Below are 24903 nucleotides of genomic sequence, written 5' to 3'. Positions count from 1 at the left end.
CATTTTTATTATGCTATTATAAAATCTGTTTCCCTTGTTCAGTGTTTAGAGTCCAGAGTCTTGTGCTTCCCCTGCACTATTGCCTCATGATCTCATTGAGTTTCATCTTTGCTTACTCCAGTAATTAAGAGCCAGTGTGTGTGTGTGCGTGCTTGCTTGCGTGCGTGTGTGTGTGTATTTTTAGTCTTACTATCCTTGTGGGGACCAGAAGTTTGGCTATTTCGACGGGTCCCCACGAGGAAAAGGCTATTTTAGATTTAGGAGTTAGGTTTAGGGTTAGAATTAGGATTAGGGTAGGGTTAGGAGTTGGGGTCAGGCTGAGGATTAGGTTTTGGGTTAGGGTTAGGGGTTAGCGAAAATAGGATTTTGAATAGGAATCAATTGTTTGGTCCCCACAAGAATAGTAAAACAAGCGTGTGTGTGTGTGTGTGCATGAATTTGTTTCACCCTTTTGCATTTCTTTCACAGTATGTAACAATCCTTTTTGACAAAACGCTGCCAGCTTGTCGACCACTGAATAGTTTGGGATGTTTCTGACTCTAGTCTAGTGACTCCAAAAAACACAAACTAGAACAAAAGTTTATCCAACCACACAATCCCCACCATGTTAGCCAACCACACCAGTGTTTTTTCATTGAAACAATTTATATTTTCGCTCAGAGCACTGATTCAGAGTTGGTGGAGAAATCTGACATTGATCAAGGTGCAGAGTTCCACTCAGTTGTATACTTTAGTACGGGTTTAATGATAAATCAGTGCTGCCACATAACATGGAGCTCACACTGACGAGCCAATGAGATCAAGTGCGTTCATGGGAAGTCACGTTGAGGTCAAATAATCATACATTCAGTGGTAATGACAAATGGAATGGTGGATTTACAAATGCGTTTTACAATGTGTGCTCTGCTGTCATTGGCACAGTTTTTGTGTGTTGACTGTGTGTTTGTGAATGGTACAAACGAGAATTACGAGTGTGTTTCTCTGTAGCCCTACCTTGAGTGTGAGTCTGTGGAATCAGGATGTTGGATTGAGGGGCAGGGCATTGAGACTGTTAAATATTGACTGGGAGTGTAATAATTAACTTGGCTCCCACTCCTGATGTCTCTTAAACTGGCCACCCTCTCTGCCATTGCATTGCTGACAAATGCACCCTAAACTCCTTATCCTTTCTACCTCTCCTCTTAGTGAGGCTGTCTGTGTATATGTTCATCACTGTTTTGCCTTCTATCAGACTTTTCTGCTACATTAGACCGCTCTTTCCTTATTTCTGCCTTTCTGTCCTTGCACCCCCCCAAAAGCTGACGCTCCCTAACCTTTGGCCTCGTGCTATGAAAGTCACCGGGCCAGGCTCGGCTGCATCTGAAGGTGAGTACTGCGTATTATGTTTGTCTGTGTGAATGTGTTAGCTCATATTCAGGACTTAAATTTCCTACAACTGTACATTCACAAGACATGTTAGATAAGAATAATCTTAAGGCCTAGTTCAGTCAAAAACGTGATTATCCTGTGTTTCATATATATTTCCCCATTATGATGTTGGAATAATACTGTGAAAGTAAAAATTCTTATAATGCTCTTTAAATGTAAGAGCTGTTTGAAAAGACCGGCTAAAATTTCAGCCTGTTTTGTAAGGATGGAGTTTTGGCCAATTTGTTAATAGACCAATAAGAAAGAGAGTTCCAAACCTCTCTGCCAATAACAGCTAGTTTTTCCCTCCCCACTCAGACCACTCCCAGACAGTCCTAGCTAAATTCTTGCTTGAGAAATTGCTCTTTGCTAAGAAGCTATATTTGTTTCTTTTTGACCATTTAAATAAGAAAACAACCACAGTAAGGTTCTTAATTATAACCCAGAAATGATTTGATATTGAGATAAAAATGTCTGCATTTGACCTGTAAAGGCTTGAAACTGAGATTCCTATGTATCCATCCACAAAAGGTGTCAACCCATCCCATAAACTCTTAAAATGGAAAACACAACGTTATTATCTTACAAACCTCAGTACTTGATTTTTATACTTCCAGTTTCAAAGGCTAAACGGCTGTCCTAACAAGAGGCTGTTTGAATAAGTTTCGCCACATAGGCCTACAAACATCATTTGACATTCCACTGTTTTATACAGTGACAGCTGGAGTAGAGCAGTTTCAGGGAAAACAGATGGTTTAAAATCAGTTCCTTACAACCAGAGAGTATTTCGAGATACATTTAACAGATTTAATTATATTTCTGTCATTCAATGTGTGTGTGTGTGTGTGTGTGTGTGTGTGTGTGTGTGTGTGTGTGTGTGTGTGTGTGTGTGTGTGTGTGTGTGTGTGAGAGAGACAGAGAGTACAGGAGAATGGCATGTAATACATTATATGTATTTTAAAGCATTTGAACTAACCCTAAGCCAAGTGTGTAAGGCTTTTTGCTTAGTGTTATTTGTTGTTAACCAAGGCAAAATAAGTAGGTCAGCAGTGTTTGAATTCAAATAAACATGCTTGAGTACTGTGAAAACCTTAACATCCCACTGGGCACAGGCACCAATTTAATTTCTATTCCACGTTAATTTCACTGAAATTAAGTGGTTAAATGTTGATTCAACCAGTGGGTGTCTAGTGGGATATCCCTTCCAAAGAATTCTACTTTCTTCTGCTGTACAAACCCATGACAAACATGGAATATGGTTATTCATTATTAGGGAAATTGTTGTATTTAGTATGAGAAGGCCAGGCTCCTTGTGTTTGTTACTGTTGATATAGCGTGCCGTTTCACAGGGGCCAGTGTTTAAACATGAAGACCAATTGACAAAGTTGTTAATATATTAGAAGAAGAGTCGCTCTTGCTGCTGGTGATTCTCTGATCCACCTCTATGCAGACGACACCATTCTGTATACTTCTGGCTCTTCTTTGGACACTGTGTTAACAAACCTACAGACAAGCTTCAATGCCATTACAACTCTCCTTCCGTGGCCTCCAACTGCTCTTAAATGCAAGTTAAACTAAATGCATGCTCTTCAACCGATCGCGGCCCGCACTCGCCCGCCCATCTAGCATCACTACTCTGGACGGTTCTGACCTAGAATATGTGGACAACTACAAATACCTAGGTGTCTGGTTAGACTGTAAACTCACCTTCCATACTCACATTAAGCATCTCCAATCCAAAATTACATCTAGAATCGGCTTCTGATTTCGCAACAAAGCATCCTTCACTCATGCTGCCAAACATACCCTCGTAAAACTGACTATCCTACCGATCCTTGACTTTGGCGATGTCATTTACAAAATAGCCTCCAACACTCTACTCAGCAAATTGGATGTAGTCTATCACAGTGCCATCCATTTTGTCACCAAAGCCCCATATACTGCCCACCACTGCGACCTGTATGCTCTCGTTGGCTGGCCCTCGCTTCATATTCGTCGCCAAACCCACTGGCTCCAAGTGATCTAGAAGTCTTTGCTAGGCAAAGCCCCGCCTTATCTCAGCTCACTGGTCACCATAGCAGCACCTGCCCGTAGCACGAACTCCAGTAGGTATATTTCACTGCTCATCCCCAAAGCCAACTCCTCCTTTGGCCGCCTTTCCTTCCAGTTCTCTGCTGCCAATAACTGGAACAAATTGCAAAAATCACTGAAGCTGGAGTCCCATATTTCCCTCACTAACTTTAAGCATCAGCTGTCAGAGCAGCTTACCGATCATTGCACCTGTACATAGCCCATCTGTAAATAGCCCACCCAACTACCTCATCCCCATATTGTTATTTATTTTTTTGCTCCTTTGCACCCCAGTATCTCTACTTGCACATTAATCTTCTGGACATCTATCACTCCAGTGTTTAATTGCCAAATTGTAATTATTTCACCACTATGGCCTATTTATTGCCTTACCTCACTAAACTTACTACATTTGCACACACTGTATATAGATTTTTCTATTGTGTTATTGACTGTACGTTTGTTTATCCCATGTGTAACTCTGTGTTGTTTGTGTCGCACTGCTTTGCTTGATCCTGGCCAGGTTGCAGTTGTAAATGAGAACTTGTTCTCAACTGGCCCACCTTGTGAAATAAAAATAAAAATAAGAAGAATGTAGGCCGTTTAGCAGATGCTTTTATCCAAAGCGACGCATTTTGACATTTTAGTCATTTAACAGACACTCTTATCCAGAGCAACTAGGGTTAAGTGCTTTGCTCAAGGGCACATTGACAGATTTTTCACCTAGATGGCTCAGGGGTTCGAACCACAACCATTCGATTACTGGCCCAACGCTCTAGGCTACATTTTACATAGGGATGGCCCCAGCAGGAACCAAACCCATGACATTCAGCATTGTAAGAAACATGCTCTACCAACTGAGCCACACGGCCAACACACCATGATAAATGGATGAGAGATAGGGAAAAGATAGTGTTTGAGAGTGTGCCTGATGAGTCAGACAGGGGCGTCAGGGTCAGTGTCACTGTTTTTTAATTGCTTTATTGTTTTGCTTTTCCCAAGATAGAGAGGTTTACTACGAGGAAAAGTCTTCAGAGGTATCAGAGCAGGAGAGGGAATGCTGAGCATGATAGGGGAGAGAAATAAAATAAAGAAATGAGTAACAATATTCCAACAGGAATAAATTATCAGTATACCAAACACTAAATACATTTGATGGTGAAGTAAAAGTAGGATTAAAAAGGGAACATAGTTATTGAGAAGCCAGACACACCCATTATGTTCAACTTGTGTTCACAATCCTCAATGCACCCTTGTGTTGACAGCCACCATAAAACCCTGTTATCTAGACAGGCCTTGGCCTTTGTGTGCTATGATGTTGACTATAGCCGGTCATAAAGATGGTAGAGGGGGAATGACAGGTCAAAGTCAGTTGCAATTGCAGTCTCCTCACATGTACCAGTACCGAATGACTAAGTCAGAGTCCTGCCTTAACCCCACGTAAATTCCCTGTAATTGACCTTATATGTACTTCTGTTTCAGGTATTTCAAAGTGAGATATCATACGCCCACCAGAAACAACTGAAGGTGTGACCTCAATATATGGGACGAGCTAAATGTTGCATGAATGCAGTAATATCGTTATCCTGTAGGAGGCATAGTGTGCCATGAACAGCTTGTGGACAAATCTGGTGCTTGCTGGCTGTAACAGCAACTCCATGTGGAAGTTGTCTGTGTTCCAGTGGAGATGCTGTTACCTGCAGAGAGTCACCCCCTAGCCAACTCTGACATGGAATCAATGTTTAGAATATCACAGTCCTCGTTTATTATGGCTGTTCTGATGTTTCTCCTCTTTTGGTTGAACTCAGTTATATCTGCTTTCACCACATTGTCATGTATTTTTTTATTTGTACTATTAAGAACAGTCTATAGATCATTCAAGAGATATGGGCTCCTTGTTTTCATGACAACATCATGTGAAGATATGTATGCCCTCCAAACTTTGGTTTGAATTCAGAGTAGGGATGCATGGGATGCATGGTGATGACCTATGAATTGACAGCCAGTGTCTGCAACACAACTGCCTGTCAGTTCTGTAGGCCACTGCTGTGTCTATCCTACTGAGCACACACAGGGGTTTAGATGGAGCAAAGGAACTCATTGATATGTTTGATAAATTGTCAGAAACCTATGATGTATTTGTGAAACCCATGATAATATTCTGAATAGTATACATTTGCAAGTTATTTGAAGACAATACAATTGCTTTGTTGCCAACCTTGGAAATAAAGATTGAAAACACTCTCTGATTGTTTAAATAATATAATTAAGCAATAAGGTCCGAGAGGGTGTGGTATATGGCCAATAACCACAGCTAAGGGCTGTTCTTAAGTACGACGCAACACGGAGCGCTCGGATACAGCCCTTAGCCGTGGTATAAACCCCGAGGTGCCTTACTATTATAAACTGATTACCAAAGTAATTTTAGCAGTAAAAATAAATGTTTTGTCATACCCGTGGTATACGGTCTGATATACCACGACTGTCAGCCAATCAGCATTCAGGGCTCGAACCACCCAGTTTATAATACCTGTTATAAGTGCATGAGAGTAAGTGAAAAAAATGTCTCTATAAATTCAAGAATTTTACAGACGTTGTCTAGTCTGGTAGAAGCTTAGTATTACTGAGTGTTGCCACAGGGTGAGGGGTGTTTTAACATAAACCTACCAGGGAGGGGCTTTTAAAAGTGAAGGCAAAAATATTCCCAGATGTACTATTATAAGACTCTCCACTCCCACACCTTTCCCCAATCTTACCTTATCACTTAGCTCTACTAATCTTCCCAAGGTCTCTTCAGTTTATATGAAATCACCTTTGTGCTGGGAAAACGTCATGAATTTACTTTAATTTTCACATTGCGGTCCCTGGATGAGTCACTTCAGGAATCTCAGTGATATTACCAGTCAGAGGAGTTTCATAGTGCACTTAATAAGAAATATATGTTGTGTGTGTGTGTGATATGTCAACAATGTCAATAGTTTGACCTCAAACAGTAAACTCCATGAAGAAAGAGGACTGACTAAGTAGAGTTAGAAAAATGTAAGTGTCATTGTCACAGTGATACAATAATACAAAATCCATATTTTTTTTGACCACATTGTAGAACACTGAAATTTAGTTTTGAGACACTAAAAACGATCATAGTCAAACATGGTACAGGGGTCATCTATCATGCATAGAAAACAGAAAGGAAAACACAGCACACTGCTGCTCATGTTCCCAGGTTATATTTATTTAGCCTGTGGATCCAGAAAGATTCCCTTTGAAGAAGTTTCCGGTAATAAACTTGCCAAACAGGTCTATTTCTTATACATGTTCATCTTCCCTAGGTAAGGGATTATCATTTGTCCCAACACAGGCCAAGGACTTTGATACATTTATAGACTTTCAAACGTTTTCTGCAGTTTGAGATTGACTGAGTTGTTTGGTAATGGGGTTGCTCCCTATGCACCTGCCAATGTTAATCTATTGAACGATATTAATAACCAGACAGGAAACAATGCTAATGTTTTCCCCATTGATGACCTGAATGACAATGAACCTGACTCTCACCCTGAGGACATGAATAAGGAAAAATACATATTTTAAGAGGAAAAGCACATTTTTAGCACCCAAAAGAAATCCCTCTCTTGAAACAAATTTCCGCCTAGTTGAGAAAGATGTACATCATCTCCTGGGTAAGAAAAAACAATACAGGGTTTTCCACAATATGTCCAAAGCAGAGAAATAATCTCTTATGGAACTGAAAAATGACTCCAGTATCATTATAAAACCTGCTGACAAAGGAGGTGCAATAGTGATACTAAATGCAGCAGACTATGAAAAGAAAATTCTGATGATGAATTTGACAAAAGACTCCCAAATGACCCTTCTAATCAATTCAAATCGCTGATCCATGATAAAGTGTCACAGTTTTTTGAATGAAGGGGAAATTCAAAGACAGAATATGAGTTTATGAAAGTTGACTGTCCAACCACATCTGTCATATACGCTCTACCCAAAATTCACAAGAGCATGACACCACCTATACCAAGCAGGCCCATTGTGAGAGGTAACGGATCTTTGACAGAGAATATCTCTACCTTTGTAGACCATTTTGTGAAACCCGGGGCGATCTCCCTCCCCACATACACTAGAGACTCTATTGATTTTATTAATTTGTATAAATCTGTGGACCATATAACTGAAAATTCTATTCTGTGTACTTTTGATGTTACCAGTCTATATACAAACATCCCCCATCAGGGCGGCCTAGAGGCCCTCATGTTCTACCTCAATGAACGTCCCCCTAATGCTCTTCCCAGCACCAATTGCATTGTGGACTTGGCTGAACTGGTACTAACCTCCAACTATTTTCTCTTCAGAGGAGACTTCTTCTTCCAGACTAACTAGGGCTCCCAATTATGCTAACCTGTATCTAGAAATGTTTGAAAACAGGTGGTGCTGAATTCAGACCTTAACCCTTTTCTCTCCAATATTCTCCTAATTCTGAGATATGTGGAGGACATTTTCGTGATCTGTACAGGCACCCAGGAAGAACTTTTGGAATTCCATGCTAAACTCTATGAATGAACACCTTCACTTCACCATTAACTATGACCTATCACAAATCAGTTTTCCTGACGTGATGGTTATTAAGGACAAAACCTCCCTCTCTACAGATCTCTATAGGAAACCTACAGACAGAAATACCCTCCTTAGAGGTGACAGCTTTCATACACGTCCACTTATTAAAAGTCTCCATATAAGTCAATTAAGTCGTATCAGAAGAATATGCAGCTCTGATGCCTCTTATCAGAAACAGACCACGGACCTCACACAAAGATTTAAGGAAAGGGGTGTCGTGTCTTTACTATCATTAAATTGAAGACTTAGTTTTTATCAAAGATTCTCTGTAATTATTTTTACACGATCAACTGATTAATCATGTAACTGTAATTAACTTGGAAGTCGGGGCACCAAGGAAAAATATTCAGATTACAAGGTTATAATTTCCTAATATAACCTTTCAGATATTTTCATATCTGATCCATAGTCTTCTGATTAATTAATTATTTACTTTACCTCGCGTTAGTCTCATTCCAAACATCGTAAATTGTTGGTTATCTGCACGAATCCAGTCTTCACTATTAGTCCTCCATACATCAATTGTCTTAAATAATTTATTTATTACTAACTAAGTAATTCACAGAAATGCATAAACAAACAAACAGGGTAAATGTGGTTACAATAAATGATAGGGGAATGTGCCCTAGTGGGCTAAACTGGCATCGCGGCTTGTTAGACAAAAGGGGAAGTGGGGGTCAACTGAGATGAGACACTACAAAGTTGATAATTATAACAATTGAAATGCTAATCCTTTGCACATGAACGCTAACTCATTCGGGAACAATTGCAATCAATATATATATTTAGGCTCAGTGTGTCGTCTTGATCGCTGTTGAAAAGGTAGTTTCTGTTGGAGAGTTTTGTCCCCTCTCTCTCTCTCTCTCTCTCTCTATCTCTCCCTCTCTCTCTCTGTCTCTCTCTCTCTGCCTTGGTTAGAGGGGATAGTTCAGAGTGATATTCATTCTTTGTTATAGAATGGATGTTTCGGCGGTTGTCGTTCTTCGCGTTCAATGATACCGAATTCCTAGCTGCAGACTAGTAATTAATATCAAAAACTTGTTCTTATTCTGTCGGTATCGATAGTCTAAGAGTTTAACCATGTGGTATGGTTAAAAGATTCAGCAATGGTCTACAACCTTCGTCCTCTCCTAATGGAGAAAAACATGGTCTGGTGATAATTTCTCAAAGTTGGGTTTTATTCGGAATTCCAGAAAAGGGGCTGTCCCAGGATGCCTGACCCTAACTGGGCTCAGTGGCGGTCCTCTGATTTACTTCAAATCAAAAGGGAATTGTATTTTCCTTCATTAAACAGTCCAAAATCATATTACACAATTTTACAAACAGTCATCTGGTCGTCGTCCAGACTGGAAGATCTGGGCAGTAACTTAGGCAGATGTTAACAACGCACACACACTCAGGAAATATATATAATTACATTAATTCCCCAATGAGCGGCGTTGTGGCACTAAGTGATGGTTGTATGGGGACTTTGTTAATGGCTCTATCACTTCCTAAGTGTTAAAGGAACTGAACCGAAAAGGAATGAAAGCATAAACAAAAGATATACAAAATATAGTTCTCATACTCACTCATTCATCTTATACAACAATTAGATGTAAACCTCATATCTGAGGATATTATATAAACAGCGTTATGGCAATGTGGCTACACCCATGAGCTTCCCCAAGTTGTAACAAACGGACCAGTTCGTAGCTGGATTCTTCAACGATCTTTTATACTTTCTCCGGAACATGAAATTTGTTCGTACCTCAAGTTCTGTGAGGTGGAAGAAATTCCTTTGTAATCTATGAAAATTTACTCTGCCTCTTATACTATGTGGCCATGTGGCAGGGTCTTCTCAGGAATTTACGACCTCTCTCTGACCTCAGCAGCCTAGTTGAAGGAGGCAAGGGAGAGGCAGGGAAAGGGGGATGGGGCTTGCTATACCCAAAGAGGGCATCTTGTTTGTCCTGCAAGTTACAAATCATCATAAAATTATGAACACGTGATGTCCTGTTTGTAGATCATCGTTGCAGTCCCCTCTGGTGGTTGAACTTTGTAGGCTTCTCTGAAAGCGGAGCAGTCCACCACAAGGATGGCAGTTGATGTCCGGTTGGTGATCGCCGTTGCAGTCCCTTCTAGTGATTTACCTTAGTAGGTTCCCTAGAAGCTGCAAAGTAGCTTCCAGGGTAGCAGGATGTCCTGGTTGGTGATCGCCGGTGGTTTACCTTGGTCGGCTCCCTGACAGCGGGGCATGCCGCCACAAGGATGGGCCGTCGGTGTCCGGATTTGTGGTCGCCGTTCCGGTCCCGTCATCTGGTCGTCGTCCAGACTGGAAGATCTGGGCAGTACCTTAGGCAGATGTTAACAACACACACACACTCAGGAAATATATATATAATTACATTCATTCCCCAATGAGCGGCGTTGTGGCACTAAGTGATGCTTGTATGGGGACTTTGTTAATGGCTCTATCACTTCCTAAGTGTCAAAGGAACTGAACCGAAAAGGAATGAAAGCATAAACAAAAGATATACAAAATATAGTTCTCACACAAAAATCATCCAATTGGACTGTATTCTATATGTCCAATGTTCTGGCAAAATGACTATCATGGCATTGTCTCTAATGCCATATCTAGGGTTTTCCTACTTGGTGTGTTGCTTAGGCACTATCCTAAGTTGATAACTATATGATAAGTTTACAGCTGTAAGGCACTAGTTTTGGGCAGTCTACAGGGATGACCTATGGACTTCTGGGAAGAAAACTGGTGAGTGCTGTAGAGTCAAAGGCCTCAAAATATATGTTCAACTTTACTAAGGCTGGTATTTTGCTTGGACCCTTAAGTGATCCTAGCATAAATCCTAACTGGATGTTCCGTTGTGCATGTGCGTTTATGCTTACGCAAGCGCACATGTCAAGGGAAGGAAACCAAGTATCCTGGCAGATTACAACTTGTTCAGAATGAGTCTGACATAGTCAGATAATTTTCAGGTCAATGCCTGGAGGTCCGTCAGAATTTGTGTCGAGGGAGTCTGTAGTAGTTTTTACTACAAGTCACTGTGTCTTCCACTATTGTAGTGGTGATAGGTATGAAGTCTATTTCATAGCTATGTCATCCACGGAGGAGCTAACCTCACGACGGAAGTACTCTTTAAGTATTGGACCAGTCGTACGTGGTGTGATCATGGTTAATGACTTCTAATAATTTTCTTCCTGAATGGAGGATTTTATTTATTAGTGACGTGTGTGTTAACCATTGGAAGAGTGCACTGGAGATTCCCTTCCACGTGTTGCACTCTGAGTGACTCCTATGTCGCTATTGTTAAGGGTAATTTGATTGGTTAGGTCTCTAACCTTCTTACTGATTGTCGCTGGTATTGGTACTGGTGCTTCAAGGGACCAGTTATCCTACCGATTTATTCTGAAATATTATACTACCGGAACACATGATTAGAGCATTTTACTAGTTGTATTGTAGTTGAACCTACACATGGCAAGGAATGATTATTGTTGCCTTTTGTTTTGGAGGTGGACAAGTCCACTGGACTTCCTTTACGACCAGTGTGGTACACCTCAGTACTATCTTAGATGTGTTCTAAGATAATCCCTGTCTAGGGGCCTGTCTGCTCCTCACTGTTCTCATAGGGGAGTTTACAACTAGATTTGATTTATGCTCTGGCGGCCTCGTACAGTGTTGTCTGTAGTCTTGACCCCCCCACCGGCCTCGATGAGGCTCATCATGGGTCTGGACTACTATTCCCCCCTTTGTGTCTTCGGACCCCCCACCAGCGGGTGGTGTTGGTGTCCGAGGCGCAAACGAAAAGGTCGGACCCTATGTACGAGTTGTCAGCGGCCGCGTTATGAGAATGGCTGTAACCTTTCAACCAAATCTCCTGGTGTTTGTTTTCAAAACGCTCAGTGGCTGTAGAGGCATGTCAGTCACCACTGCATCTGCGTGTGGCAACCTCTTCAGTACCTGCGAACTGAGACGAGGATATCGGTCTGTGATATCGCAAAGTGTTTCACCAGTGCGAGTCATCGGGTCAGTTGGGGTGACAGTCCCCAACAAAGCGGATGGTGTATCATCGGAAGCAGAGTATACTCTGCGCATCAATGTTTTTCTTGCTGAGACTGCCGCAGTGCTTGCGGAAGTGTCCGAAAAGGAGGAGGGAAGTTGTGTATTCACAGAGACAGCTGGCTCGAAATCATGAAAAGAATGGTCAATCAGGTTGGCTGATGGAATGTATCGAGATATCGTAATATCTCCTTGGATCGGATTCTGCCCAAAGAGGTTTCTAAACGTATTTTTCCCAAGGGCTGCTTTTGACAGATACCCCTTGTGAATGACTGCGTTGCAGCTAGCGTTAGGGGAAGACAGTGTGGTCAGTGGAGAAGGCACTGTGGCCTGTGACCATAAATGGTTGGTTTTCCAATCTATCAATGGCAGTAACCGATCCATCAAGTCTGCTCCAAGTAGCAGGGTTACATTTTTGAGGCTGGTAACATACACAGGGTGAACGAGCGATACGTCCTTGAAGTGTAGTTTCAGCATGACTCTCAATGTGAGAGACGAGGTAGTCTGAGTGACCCCTCAAAGTGTAGTATCGCATCGTTCCACTTTTAACCAACGTTTAGTTGGCTTCAAAGCCCTTTTGAGGTCCATCAAACAATGTTTGAGAGATGAGTGATATTGTCTCACCCGAATCAATTAGCGCATGACAAGTTAAGCAGTCCTCCAGGACTGTTTCCAGGTATGGCCGTTTAGATTCGTGGTTAGTGGACATATTCCCCACAAAGTGGAGTGGTCGTTCGCAACGACATGATGTGCCATTTCTGTTCAAGGTGGAAGCAGATTGACTTTTCCGATTTTGAGTGAGCTTGGCTTTAATGAAGCGTTTGACCTTTTTCTTTGCAACCTTTGTATCAGAGTCTATAAACAAAGCCCGGGGGCTTGTTTCTTGATCAAGCGAGCCCTGGATAGGGTCTTGAATGAGAGCGGGAGAAATTTTTACTGTAACGTCCTTGCTATGGGTGTTAATTCCTGCGGACCTGGTGTCCGGTAATTCCTTGTCTAGTCCTTGTGACTTATCTTTTACCCTTTTCTCAAATTGTTCTCGCTTTAGTTCTTCCCGTAGTGGAACTTCTGGAGAACATTGGTCTACGTTTTGATCGTCCTTCAACCTTTTGTTACCCTTGTGCTCTGACACTTTTTTGTGGGTTGGGTGCAGGAACGTAGTGAACAGGTCGATTGTAGTGGTAGTCATGTTTATGGCGACGTACTTTACAGTTATTTCGACCTCGGAGGTTATTGGAATCAGGGTTTGGTGGTAGATACTGTTGTTGTGCGTCAACTCTCAAAGCTCCAAAAGCTGATAATGCACCCTCTAACTGGAGTGAGTGCTCCTGGTCAAACTTCAAAACCGAGTGGTCAGGGCTCTGAGCGTTGTGAACTTTTGATGCCTTAAAAGCTGTGCTTGCAAGCTCTCTGAGTTGTAAGATAGGCAAGCCAACGTGGGCGGCAGGGCCCAAGTAGGTAATGAAGGTAGGATATATGTTCGACAGGAACATTTGTTTAAAAGGTAACAGGTCTTCCATGCCTGTTTCAGTGAGTAGGCCAAAGTAAGCTGAACGGAGCCTATGATAGTAAGCTTGTGGGTGTTCGTTCCGAGGTTGTTTGACGGTGTTAGCCAGTGAGCTATCGTGTTTGCGAGTCGCAGAACCACTGAATTCTAATTTCAAAGCTGTGGCAAGTTTAGCATAGTCATTTAGCACGTGTCGCTGTTGTAGACGAATGAACCTTGTCACGTGTCTATTCGATGTTCGCTTCAACAGGTAAACCCTGTCACAACCCGTAGCGTTCTGGTAGCCATCCAACGCGTCCTCTATGTCAGCTAGGAACGTCTCAGTATCGTTTGGCAGACCTGGAACGGGGTCAAAGGTGGGGAAATTCTTGATGAATTTGGCAAGGTATTCCGCGCCAAGCGGGTGGACAGGGTTGGCTTCATCCTGTGGAAAGATTGGGGCCGAAAGGCAAAGAGGAGAAGCCAAGCCTTGTGGTTGTTGTTGGCCAAGAGGTGCAATATTACTCAGTGCCGAATGGCCAAGAGGAGAAGACTGAGGGACACATGAGGGAGGCAAGGTAGAGCGTGACCATTCTGGACTTCCTCCAGGTGGTACCTAAGGGTGGTATTCTGCTGCATTGCAGAGTCCACATGAGCGCTTAGAGTACTGATTTCACTTGAGTTCTCTCATCATTCATTTGGTCAGCGACTTCAATGAGTTCTGCTGATTTGTCATTCAACTTTGTCATTGTGTTCATTAACTGATTGTCTGTGGTCTGCAGTGTTTTGAGTAGAACCGCGTTACTTTGAGTAACGTTCAACCAAGCTGCATGCATGTTATCAAGTTGAGCGCTCCTGTTTATAGATAACTCTTCAGATTTATCTAGTTTGGCGTGAACATCATCGTATTTAGTTTTGGCTAAATTTAGTTGTTCCTGTAGCATATGATTTTGTTCCTGTAGAAGACGATTTTGTTGAAGAGCTTGTGCTTGTTCATCGTCATACGTTTTTGCAATTACATTTAATTGTTCAGTTTTCAAGCGCAGTTCCATAGCTAGCAGAATCTTTCCCTTTTCTGCATTTGTCATTGGTTTCCCGGTTCTCTCCACCTGTCCCTTTATGTCTACCATTGCCTGCTCGTGCTTCAGCTGTGCACTGCGGTATTGGACAGATGCCAATCTCGGGTGGCAAGACATCAGGGCTAGATTGGAGAGAACCTTTACGAGGCCTGCGCCCGATGGTTGATTTTGGAAAGCGTTGCTGTCTGCTTTTCCACTAATGGCATAATTAGGGTTGGTATCGCTGCTGAGGTCAGAGATCAATCCATTTACGGGTGAAGGTTCACTAATTAGCGGGCGAGTGGGGACTACCCCCTCTGATACCTTGCTCATTATTAGAACATTTGAAAGGAAAAATTGTTTTTCCTAATTTTCCAAAGTTTGGTTTTGGAATATATTGGGAGCTGCAAAGACAATTTTAATATTTTTATAGACGTTAATGAACCATCAGTACTGGACAGTACTGTGGAAGTTGGACGTGAATGAATTTGCAAAAGCTAATTGAATTAATCAATGATAATGATTAATCATACCTGTATAGGCTATCTGGGAATTAAACTTTAAATTAACCTGGGAAGTTGGTTCATCTAGGTTACTATTGCAAAGCTTAAAGTGTCTCATTTAACTGGAAAAACCTAGTATGTTCGACAATTTACAGTGCCTTGCAAAAGAATTCGGCCCCCTTGAACTTTGCGACCTTTTGCCACATTTCAGGCTTCAAACATAAAGATATAAAACTGTATTTTTTTGTGAAGAATCAACAAAAAGTGGGACACAATCATGAAGTGGAACGACATTTATTGGATATTTCAAACTTTTTTAACAAATCAAAAACTGAAAAATTGGGCGTGCAAAATTATTCAGCCCCCTTAAGTTAATACTTTGTAGCGCCACCTTTTGCTGCGATTACAGCTGTAAGTCGCTTGGGGTATGTCTCTATCAGTATTGTACATCGAGAGACTGATATTTTTTCCCATTCCTCCTTGCAAAACAGCTCGAGCTCAGTGAGGTTGGATGGAGAGCATTTGTGAACAGCAGTTTTCAGTTCTTTCCACAGATTCTCGATTGGATTCAGGTCTGGACTTTGACTTGGCCATTCTAACACCTGGATATGTTTATTTTTGAACCATTCCATTGTAGATTTTGCTTTATGTTTTGGATCATTGTCTTGTTGGAAGACAAATCTCCGTCCCAGTCTCAGGTCTTTTGCAGACTCCATCAGGTTTTCTTCCAGAATGGTCCTGTATTTGGCTCCATCCATCTTCCCATCAATTTTAACCATCTTCCCTGTCCCTGCTGAAGAAAAGCAGGCCCAAACCATGATGCTGCCACCACCATGTTTGACAGTGGGGATGGTGTGTTCAGGGTGATGAGCTGTGTTGCTTTTACGCCAAACATAACGTTTTGCATTGTTGCCAAAAAGTTCAATTTTGGTTTCATCTGACCAGAGCACCTTCTTCCACGTTTGGTGTGTCTCCCAGGTGGCTTGTGGCAAACTTTAAACAACACTTTTTATGGATATCTTTAAGAAATGGCTTTCTTCTTGCCACTCTTCCAGAAAGGCCAGATTTGTGCAATACACGACTGATTGTTGTCCTATGGACAGAGTCTCCCACCTCAGCTGTAGATCTCTGCAGTTCATCCAGAGTGATCATAGGCCTCTTGGCTGCATCTCTGATCAGTCTTCTCCTTGTATGAGCTGAAAGTTTAGAGGGACGGCCAGGTCTTGGTAGATTTGCAGTGGTCTGATACTCCTTCCATTTCAATATTATCGCTTGCACAGTGCTCCTTGGGATGTTTAAAGCTTGGGAAATCTTTTTGTATCCAAATCCGGCTTTAAACTTCTTCACAACAGTATCTCGGACCTGCCTGGTGTATTCCTTGTTCTTCATGATGCTCTCTGCACTTTTAACGGACCTCTGAGACTATCACAGTGCAGGTGCATTTATACGGAGACTTGATTACACACAGGTGGATTGTATTTATCATCATTAGTCATTTAGGTCAACATTGGATCATTCAGAGATCCTCACTGAACTTCTGGAGAGAGTTTGCTGCACTGAAAGTAAAGGGGCTGAATAATTTTGCACGCCCAATTTTTCAGTTTTTGATTTGTTAAAAAAGTTTGAAATATCCAATAAATGTCGTTCCACTTCATGATTGTGTCCCACTTGTTGTTGATTCTTCACAAAAAATACAGTTTTATATCTTTATGTTTGAAGCCTGAAATGTGGCAAAAGGTCGCAAAGATCAAGGGGGCCGAATACTTTCGCAAGGCACTGTAGTTAGTGTGTTCTAGCTAGGTAGTGTGCATGTAATGACATAATGTATGTAGTGACACAATACTAATAGAGAGAAATAGTAATGACGTCTTTTTGTAGGCACTAACTCCGCCATGAATGGAGTTTTTGGATGAACGGCAAAAGACAAGGTCTGTGGTAAACACAGGCTTATGAGATTTCATATGTTTTGTTCCATTAGATAATCTTCATCAGCTACGTCACGTTTTGTGAAATTTGAAGCATTTATTTAATTTAAAAAAGCACATATCTCATAGAACAAAACCTATAAGATCTCCTAAGCATGTGTTAACCTCAGAATTTATTTTTGACATCTATCCAAAAATGCTATTCTTTCCTCATTCATTTAAGAAACACCTTTATTCACCAAGTACATTTACACATACTCAGAAGTTTACTTGGTGATATGGTGTTGCTAGTGACAGACAACATTTACAGACAGAATACAGACAACAGAGTTTAAACAAAGTTTACATACATGATATACAACTAGGTAGAGTGAGCATAGAGCTATAAAGAGAGAGCAGATATACAAATGTACAGTGGGTATACGGTTGATATACAGTGGGTATACGGTTGATATACAGTGGGTATATGGTTGATATACAGTGCTAACAGCTGAGCCATCAATCATGACCGGCCAGAGTAGTGTCATCTGCAAACTTCAGTAGTTTGACCGATGCGTTGTTGGAGGTGGAGTCATTAGCGCTGAGTGAGTATTGTAGAGGTGAGAGCACGCATCCCTGTGGTGCATTGGTGCTGAGGGATAAAGAGTACGAAAGGTCTTTTCCCAGCTTCACGTGTTGTGTCCTGCTGGACAGGAAGTCTGATCCACTGACAGATGGAGCTGGACACGTTCAGCTGGGAGAATTTGTTTTGTAGCAGTTCTGGGATGATGGTATTACAGTTTTTTCTGATTGCTTAGGCACGATCTTTGAAACTATAGGCTATTTTTGCTAAAACTCTACACACTAACCACAAACCCTTTCACTAAACCAGCAAAACAGTATACATCTCTTGCAAAAGCAAACAATTCTTGCAAAACTCTTCAAACATTAAAAAGTTTTTGTTTTTGTGTCAATACAATCCACACAAACCATAATTTGAATAAGCACACGAAACTACGCACTGAAAGTATAAATTAAAAACACTTGGCTTTTTCTGTGTGCAGGGCATAGCAGTTTGCAAGAAAGTTTTGTCATTCATGTAGTAAACACACATACACACAGGTATCCAAATGTGTAAAGTATTGATGTGTATTCCGAACATAACACACTATCAACACAAATAAGGAGGAAAAGTTTTTTTTAAACGTTTAAAAAAAAAAATCTAACACTCCTCAAACAACAAAAGCGCAGTAGGAGAAAACAAAAACATTTGTGCTAGAAAAAAAAAGAACAGAAAAAAAATGTGGCTACATCTCGCCTTCTTGGTGGGTCTGGTCGTATCCAGGCCTGACATGACCCCTGATCGATGTCTCCACAAGCCTCCTCCATTGCCTGTAGAAGGGGTATGCGTTGATGGGGCTGGCGATCATACACCTTCCAACGCCATGCAGAGAAGAATTCTTCAATAGGATTCAAGAACAGAGATTATGGGGGAGATTGAGTGCGATGAAAAGTGACCAGTGAACCAATTGCGGACCCCAGCAGCCCGGTGGAAACTAACATTGTCCCAAATGATAACATACCTGGGCTGCTCTGGCCCCTGGTCATTAGGGGTTAGTCTGTTGTGGAGGGTGTCCAGAAATGTGATAATGTGTGCAGTGTTGTATGGGCCTAGAATTGCATGATGGTGAAGGACACCGTTTTGACTAATAGCCGCACACATTGTTATGTTGCCACCACGTTGTCCCGGGACGTTGATGATGGCACGGTGTCCGATGATAATGGCCCCTTGTTTTTGCAAGGTTGAAACCTGCCTCGTCCACATATATTAGCTCATGATGCACTGCATCTGCTTCTAGCTCCATGTTTCTCTGAAAGAGACAAGACAAAACAATGTAGCACAGTACGAAAAGACAGGGATCAGTCAATATGATGTAGCACCATACACTTCCAGATCCAGTACCAATGGTAGGATAGTATAACTTACCTGCACATATTCATATCTCAGTTGTTTTACACGGTTTGACTTTCTTTCGAAAGGAACTCTGTACAGTAGAGCTGCTTCATCCTAATTCTATTGAGTTTCAGTAGACGAGACAGTGCAGAGACTCACTCTGTTTCAGTAGACGAGACAGTGCAGAGACTCACTCTGTTTCAGTAGACGAGACAGTGCAGAGAGACTCACTCTGTTGACGTTTTGGAATATGGTGTTATCTGCCATTATGTGGTCCTGCAGTTCTCTGAGTCTGATGCAGTTATTTGCAAAGACCATATTTAAAATGTGGGTCTCCTGCTCTGGGGTGAACAGTCAACCTATTCCACCAGATACTGGTTTTCTTGCAGTTGATTAAAAACATTTGAATGGTTTTATTGATAGATCCTTCTCATTATGAAAGTACAGTACATATTACTGTACCAGTAAGACTACAGCACTTACAGTTACTTACCGGTTCTCATTTCGAAATATCCGGATGATACCTGCAACAGCATAGGGGCTCAGATTTGGTTGAACCCGTTGCCCAGCCTCCCTCATGTTCATCCCATGGTTGAAAACATGGTCAACCACAGTCGCTCAGATTTCATCAGTTATTGTGTTCCTGACTCCCCTTCCCCATCCTCTCCTTATAGCGGCTCAGATTTGGTTGAACCCGTTGCCCAGCCTCTCGCATGCTCATCCCTTGGTTGACAACATGGTCAACCACAGTCGCTCGGATTTCATCAGTTATTGTGTTCCTGACACCCCTTCCTCTTCCCCGTCCTCTCCTTCTCCCACTTCACCTCTTCCTCCTTCACCTCCTCATCCTACTCTTCCTTGTCCTCCTCTAGTTTTCACCCCTCTTACTCTCTGGACAATATTGGCCTCCATTGTTGTCCAAACCAAATGTTTACCTGTTGCCTATTTATAGTGCTCAAGCTCTGATTTGTAAGTGAACTCATTATCTGAAAGTGTTTTCACCTGTCAATGTGGGAAGGCAATTGGCGAAATAGTGTAGCAATGTAGAGACCAATGTTTACAGTTTTGCTAGAAGTGTGTTATTAAATTGCAAACTGAGTGTAAAGCAGAGAACGTGCATTCAGTTTGGCACACTTGGTAAATGCATTGGCTACAAGTGTTAATGGTTTCAGAGATAGTGCTTCAAGAATCACTGTTAGTGTTTAAGCATTCAGAAAAAACTGTAAATGCAGAGCTAAAGTCCACAAACAATATCCTTGCGTACGTCTTTGGGTTATTGAGGTGTTTGAGAATGTAGTGTAGGCCCATGCTGATAGCATCCTCCACAGACCTGTTAGTTCTGTAGGCAAACTGCAGTGGGTCGAGAGGGGTGTCAGTAATGGTTTTGAGATTTTCTCCATAGGAATGGATGAACAAACCAGAGATAACTAATTTGTGTTTTTTAGGACTGGTGAGCCCTATCACAGATGATCCATCATATTGATCAAATGCTCTAGTGGCCGCTTTAAGGATGAAAATAAATATCTTCAAAAATTGAAGGCATTGGGAGGAAGCAAGATCAGGTGGGACCATTCTAGCCAATGAGAGGGCAGATACACTCTGACATTTATTTTGAACATGTATTTAACTAGGCAAGTCAGTTAAGAACAAATTCTTATCTAAAATGACAGCCTACCCTGGCCAAACCCTAACCCAAATGAAGCTGGGCCAATTGTGCACTGCCCGTTGGGACTCCAAATCATGGCCAGTTGTGATACCAGGATCGAACCAGGGTCTGTAATGACATCTCTAGCACAGAGATGCAGTGCCTTAGACCACTGCGCCACGATATAACGTTTTTTTTTTTTGTTAGAAAGTTGCCGGGATGTCACGTGTCCGTGCTACTTATATCAGTCCTACTTATAACTTATATTCGATCAAATAAAGCACACGTTGCAAATAAGCCATTCCATTTGCGTTAACCAAATTCGACACTCTCGTTGACCTCCATACAAAAACTCATCGCTAGGTGAGTGAAAAAAACGCCAACTGCTGGAGAAGACAGGTTTTGGGCACAATTATACCCCTCGCTTTGCCTTTTACTCTGCTATACAGGCGCCATACTGAATCGATTCAATTATGCTGAGCCGCAAGACACCGGTCTATGGCCAGTGAGGAGAACGGGAAAAAGTGGTGAGGGAGGAGTGTCCTTATCAAATCTAACAGTAATCTGCACCGCTCGGCCATGTTGTCAACGAGGCGCATTGGCCAGAAATATACATCTATTTTACGTCAACGAGGCAGCATGGTGCATTGGCCAGAAATATACATCTCTTTTACATAAAATATATGCTTGAATTTTAAAACTAGTTTTCATTGGGAAGGCAGATTAAGCGTTTTATTCAAAAGCAATCACGTTTGGATGTTAAAACACAGAATTCGACTCATTACTCATCGTGCATAATGACATAATTTTTGTTTTGAGCCGACTTCGCCGTGGGCTTTGAACGGGGCACCTGGCTCACGCCCGGGGGTTAGCCCTTTTCCAAAACGAATGCAATCAACTTTCACCCTGTGCAAAACACGCCTACCATGGCAATATTCATCGAATCCCCTCTCACTGTTACACGCTTTCTGACGTTCCACTAGGGAGGGCTTGAGACCTGACTGGAGAAGCACGGTTGTCTGACAAGAGACGGTTTCTTGGTCTGCTGCTAGCCTTGCGGTTTGAGTTCCAGAGTTAGAGCAAACGTGTTTGATAGCTTCATTAATCTATTGTAAAACTAAATAGCTTCGAACTGTTAAACCGTCTGTTAATTTGCACAAACTGTGGTAGCTAGCCGAACCCCTCAGACCGTTAACACTTTCTTCTGATTGAAGAGGAGACACTGAGCTAGCTATCTATTTAAGACACGTAGAAAGCTAACCGGCTGGCTGGCTAGTAAATTTACTAATTCAAACTTTCTACCTCGTCGGGGAGAGACACAGAACCGTTATCCAGCGATCTCAACAACTACCTTATTGAACATCTACCGTTGCATTGAGATAACAAGTACATCTGCAATATTTTCGAATTTGGGCACCATGTTTAAAAGGGATGGCAAGAAGGACCCAGAACTATTCCAAAATGTCTCTGAAGGGCTGAAAAAACTGTACAGGACCAAACTCTTTCCATTGGAAGACACCTACCGCTTCCACGATTTCCATTCACCCGCTTTGGAAGATGCCGACTTTGACAACAAGCCTATGGTGCTTTTGGTTGGCCAATACTCTACAGGTAAAACAACCTTTATCCGGCATCTAATGGAGCAAGATTTCCCCGGCATGCGGATAGGGCCCGAACCGACCACCGACTCCTTCATAGCGGTCATGCATGGAGAGCAGGAGGGGCTGATCCCAGGCAACGCACTAGTAGTTGACCCCAAGAAACCCTTCAGAAAACTCAACGCTTTTGGCAATGCTTTTCTTAACAGGTGAGTCCCAGTCCAGTGTAACTACTTAGCGAAATACTAGTTTATTTGGACAGCTAACTGGGAATATTTTATGAATCCCCCAGCCAAGGAATTAAAAAGATGGCCTGAGCTAGCACTGTTGGTGGACAGCTAACGTTAACTAGCTAGCTCTTCTCTATTGATTCTCATATTTCCCCGAGGATCATCGGATAATCATGCAACTTTCTTTTTCACTCCATATATTCATATTTGGTATTTTATTAATTCTTATCCTCGGTTCACAGTATGGAGGGGAGTGGCTGTGTGTTTGTGTTGAACGTTGAAGAGCCACCTCTGCTCAGCCCATGTCCATTGACTGAGACTGATCAAGTTATCTATGCTTTCATAATGCTCCCACACAGAGCTGTCATGGGAGTATGACAAATATTATTATGGTCGTCTCTTAAAAAGTGAAGTGGGGTGTGGTCAATAGGTCCATCCTGTTTTGACATCACCTTGCAATCAACTTCTGTACATGAATGCAAGAGATGTCATAGCTTATGTAAGAAATGAGAATCAACTCTGATAGTAGCTAGACTATTACCCTTACTCTGAGAGAAAATGTGTGATCTATTAATTACACTGCACGTATTGTAAGTATGATAATTGTATTGCAGAATGTCTCCTCCGCTCAGAGGACCCATTGACACAGCCTCTGTCCTGGTACAAGCTGCGGAAGCGGCTGTCGGGTTTGATCAATTATTAACTGGTGCTGCTTTCATTGTTACATTGATTTCCACATTCATGCAGAATACCTGGACAGACAGGGTAGAGTAGTACTTTACTAATCCCAATTTGGGACATTATTTTATCACTTCAGCATCAAATCGGTTAAATTACAAAGACCGGACCCGTATCAGTGAAAAAAAGGCATGATAAGACATGTTAATAGCCAATAAATATGTAATCTATCCTCCTGGGAAACTGCAACAAGTCATTAAAGGCATTATAAATTTGTAATTTACACACCAATTCTACAATGTTGTATCCTGGCCAACCATTGTTTTATTTAATGTATAACTGATGTCAGAAACATACTCATAATCTTTAGTGGATTGTCAGTGGTATGGACATTTTGCTTTACTAAAACTATGCCAAATCATGACCATTGCTCTGTGAATCATTACACTTGCAACAGTCTCTGGCGATTCCATGCCAGTGGGAGCGGAAAATATTTTTGGAATCTCGGATTGTTCCAACAATCCTCACAGTTCCTCCCATGAGGTTTCTATGTTTGACATGCATTTTAACATTTGTATCACAAACCATTTTTGAGGAAATCATGATGGAAGTGGCCCTTTTTAGACCTCTCCATTCAAATTGTATTTGTCACATGCGCAGAATACAACACCTTTATCATATGTGAACCGTATATGATACAGACAACATCTTGGTGTCATACTACATGTAGTGTGCGCTAATTTATGGAGTACGTCTAGATTAGGAAATACACCTTTTCGCATTCATTTATTCAACATAAAAAATATGAATGTCAACTCAAATGGTTTATAGCTAGGTTTCCATCCATTTGGTGACAGATTTTCAGGTGATTATTAAAAAATCCACATATAGAACATTTGTATTTTCCCACCAATGGTGTGTTTCCACCAAAACGATAAAATAAATCACGTCCCTGAACCAACACTTGCACTTGACTCCCCTCTACCGATAGTTTTGTCACAAACCGTTGCGTTAAATGGCAAATGTGCCTACTCTGGACTGGCCTTGGCACTTGTGCTCTAGCCAACAGCTTGCAGTGGGTAGGCTAGTCTACATGATGAGAATATTTTTCTGTCGAAGGGTTGTCAAGCATTGATCATCATGTCAACAGAATAAGACCCACATCCATTTCCTCACATAATTAAATATATTCGTTAGGTTACACATTGAGCTGTGCTACTGTAGTTACATTTTGTGACTACCTGCACTGTGTGCATCACTTTATCCTGCATTCCAGTAGTGGAAAATAACGTTTTTGGGTGGCAGTTGAAAAGCAGATGCTGTTTTTGACATGTAGGCCTGTCTTTTGCTTTCTGTAAAATATTTTTTATATATATAAAATACTCACACACACTTATGGATTTTGAAATGTGAGAACAGAAAGACTGTACAACCCCCCCTACTTAAAATTGCCTTTGAAAGTTGAGGTGGATGTGTCATTTCACATGTCAGTGTTTTTAGCACTGTGTTCAGAACACCTCTATTTTCAATCAGTTGTGCTTTTCCCTTGGGTGTGACCCAAGTTGACACTAGCCTGCCACTTGAGGAATGGGATCCTCTGTATTGAATGTTGTCATGTGGATGGAGTGGGGACTGGGGTTATAACAGTAAGAAGGAGGGGTGAGGCTCTTCTGGGGAAGCGCTG

The 24903-nt window shown here is 41.7% G+C and overlaps 1 protein-coding gene across 2 annotated transcripts in view; it reads left to right on the top strand.

Moving 5' to 3' along the window:
- The first annotated feature begins 21672 nt into the window (after positions 1-21672).
- LOC139388689 (EH domain-containing protein 1-like) overlaps positions 21673-24903 on the top strand; it is a 28208-nt gene continuing 24977 nt past the window's right edge. For both annotated transcript variants that reach the window (XR_011629309.1, XM_071135517.1), the window contains exon 1: positions 21673-22520. Coding sequence is in view for 1 of the 2 variants with exons in the window: in XM_071135517.1 (XP_070991618.1) it covers positions 22132-22520 (389 nt within the window). In the remaining variant the exon portion in view is untranslated. The remainder of the gene's footprint in view (positions 22521-24903) is intronic.

This window comes from Oncorhynchus clarkii, chromosome 29 (genome assembly GCF_045791955.1).
Source record: "Oncorhynchus clarkii lewisi isolate Uvic-CL-2024 chromosome 29, UVic_Ocla_1.0, whole genome shotgun sequence".
Lineage (NCBI taxonomy): Eukaryota > Metazoa > Chordata > Actinopteri > Salmoniformes > Salmonidae > Oncorhynchus > Oncorhynchus clarkii.
This window is presented reverse-complemented; position numbering and strand designations above follow the sequence as displayed.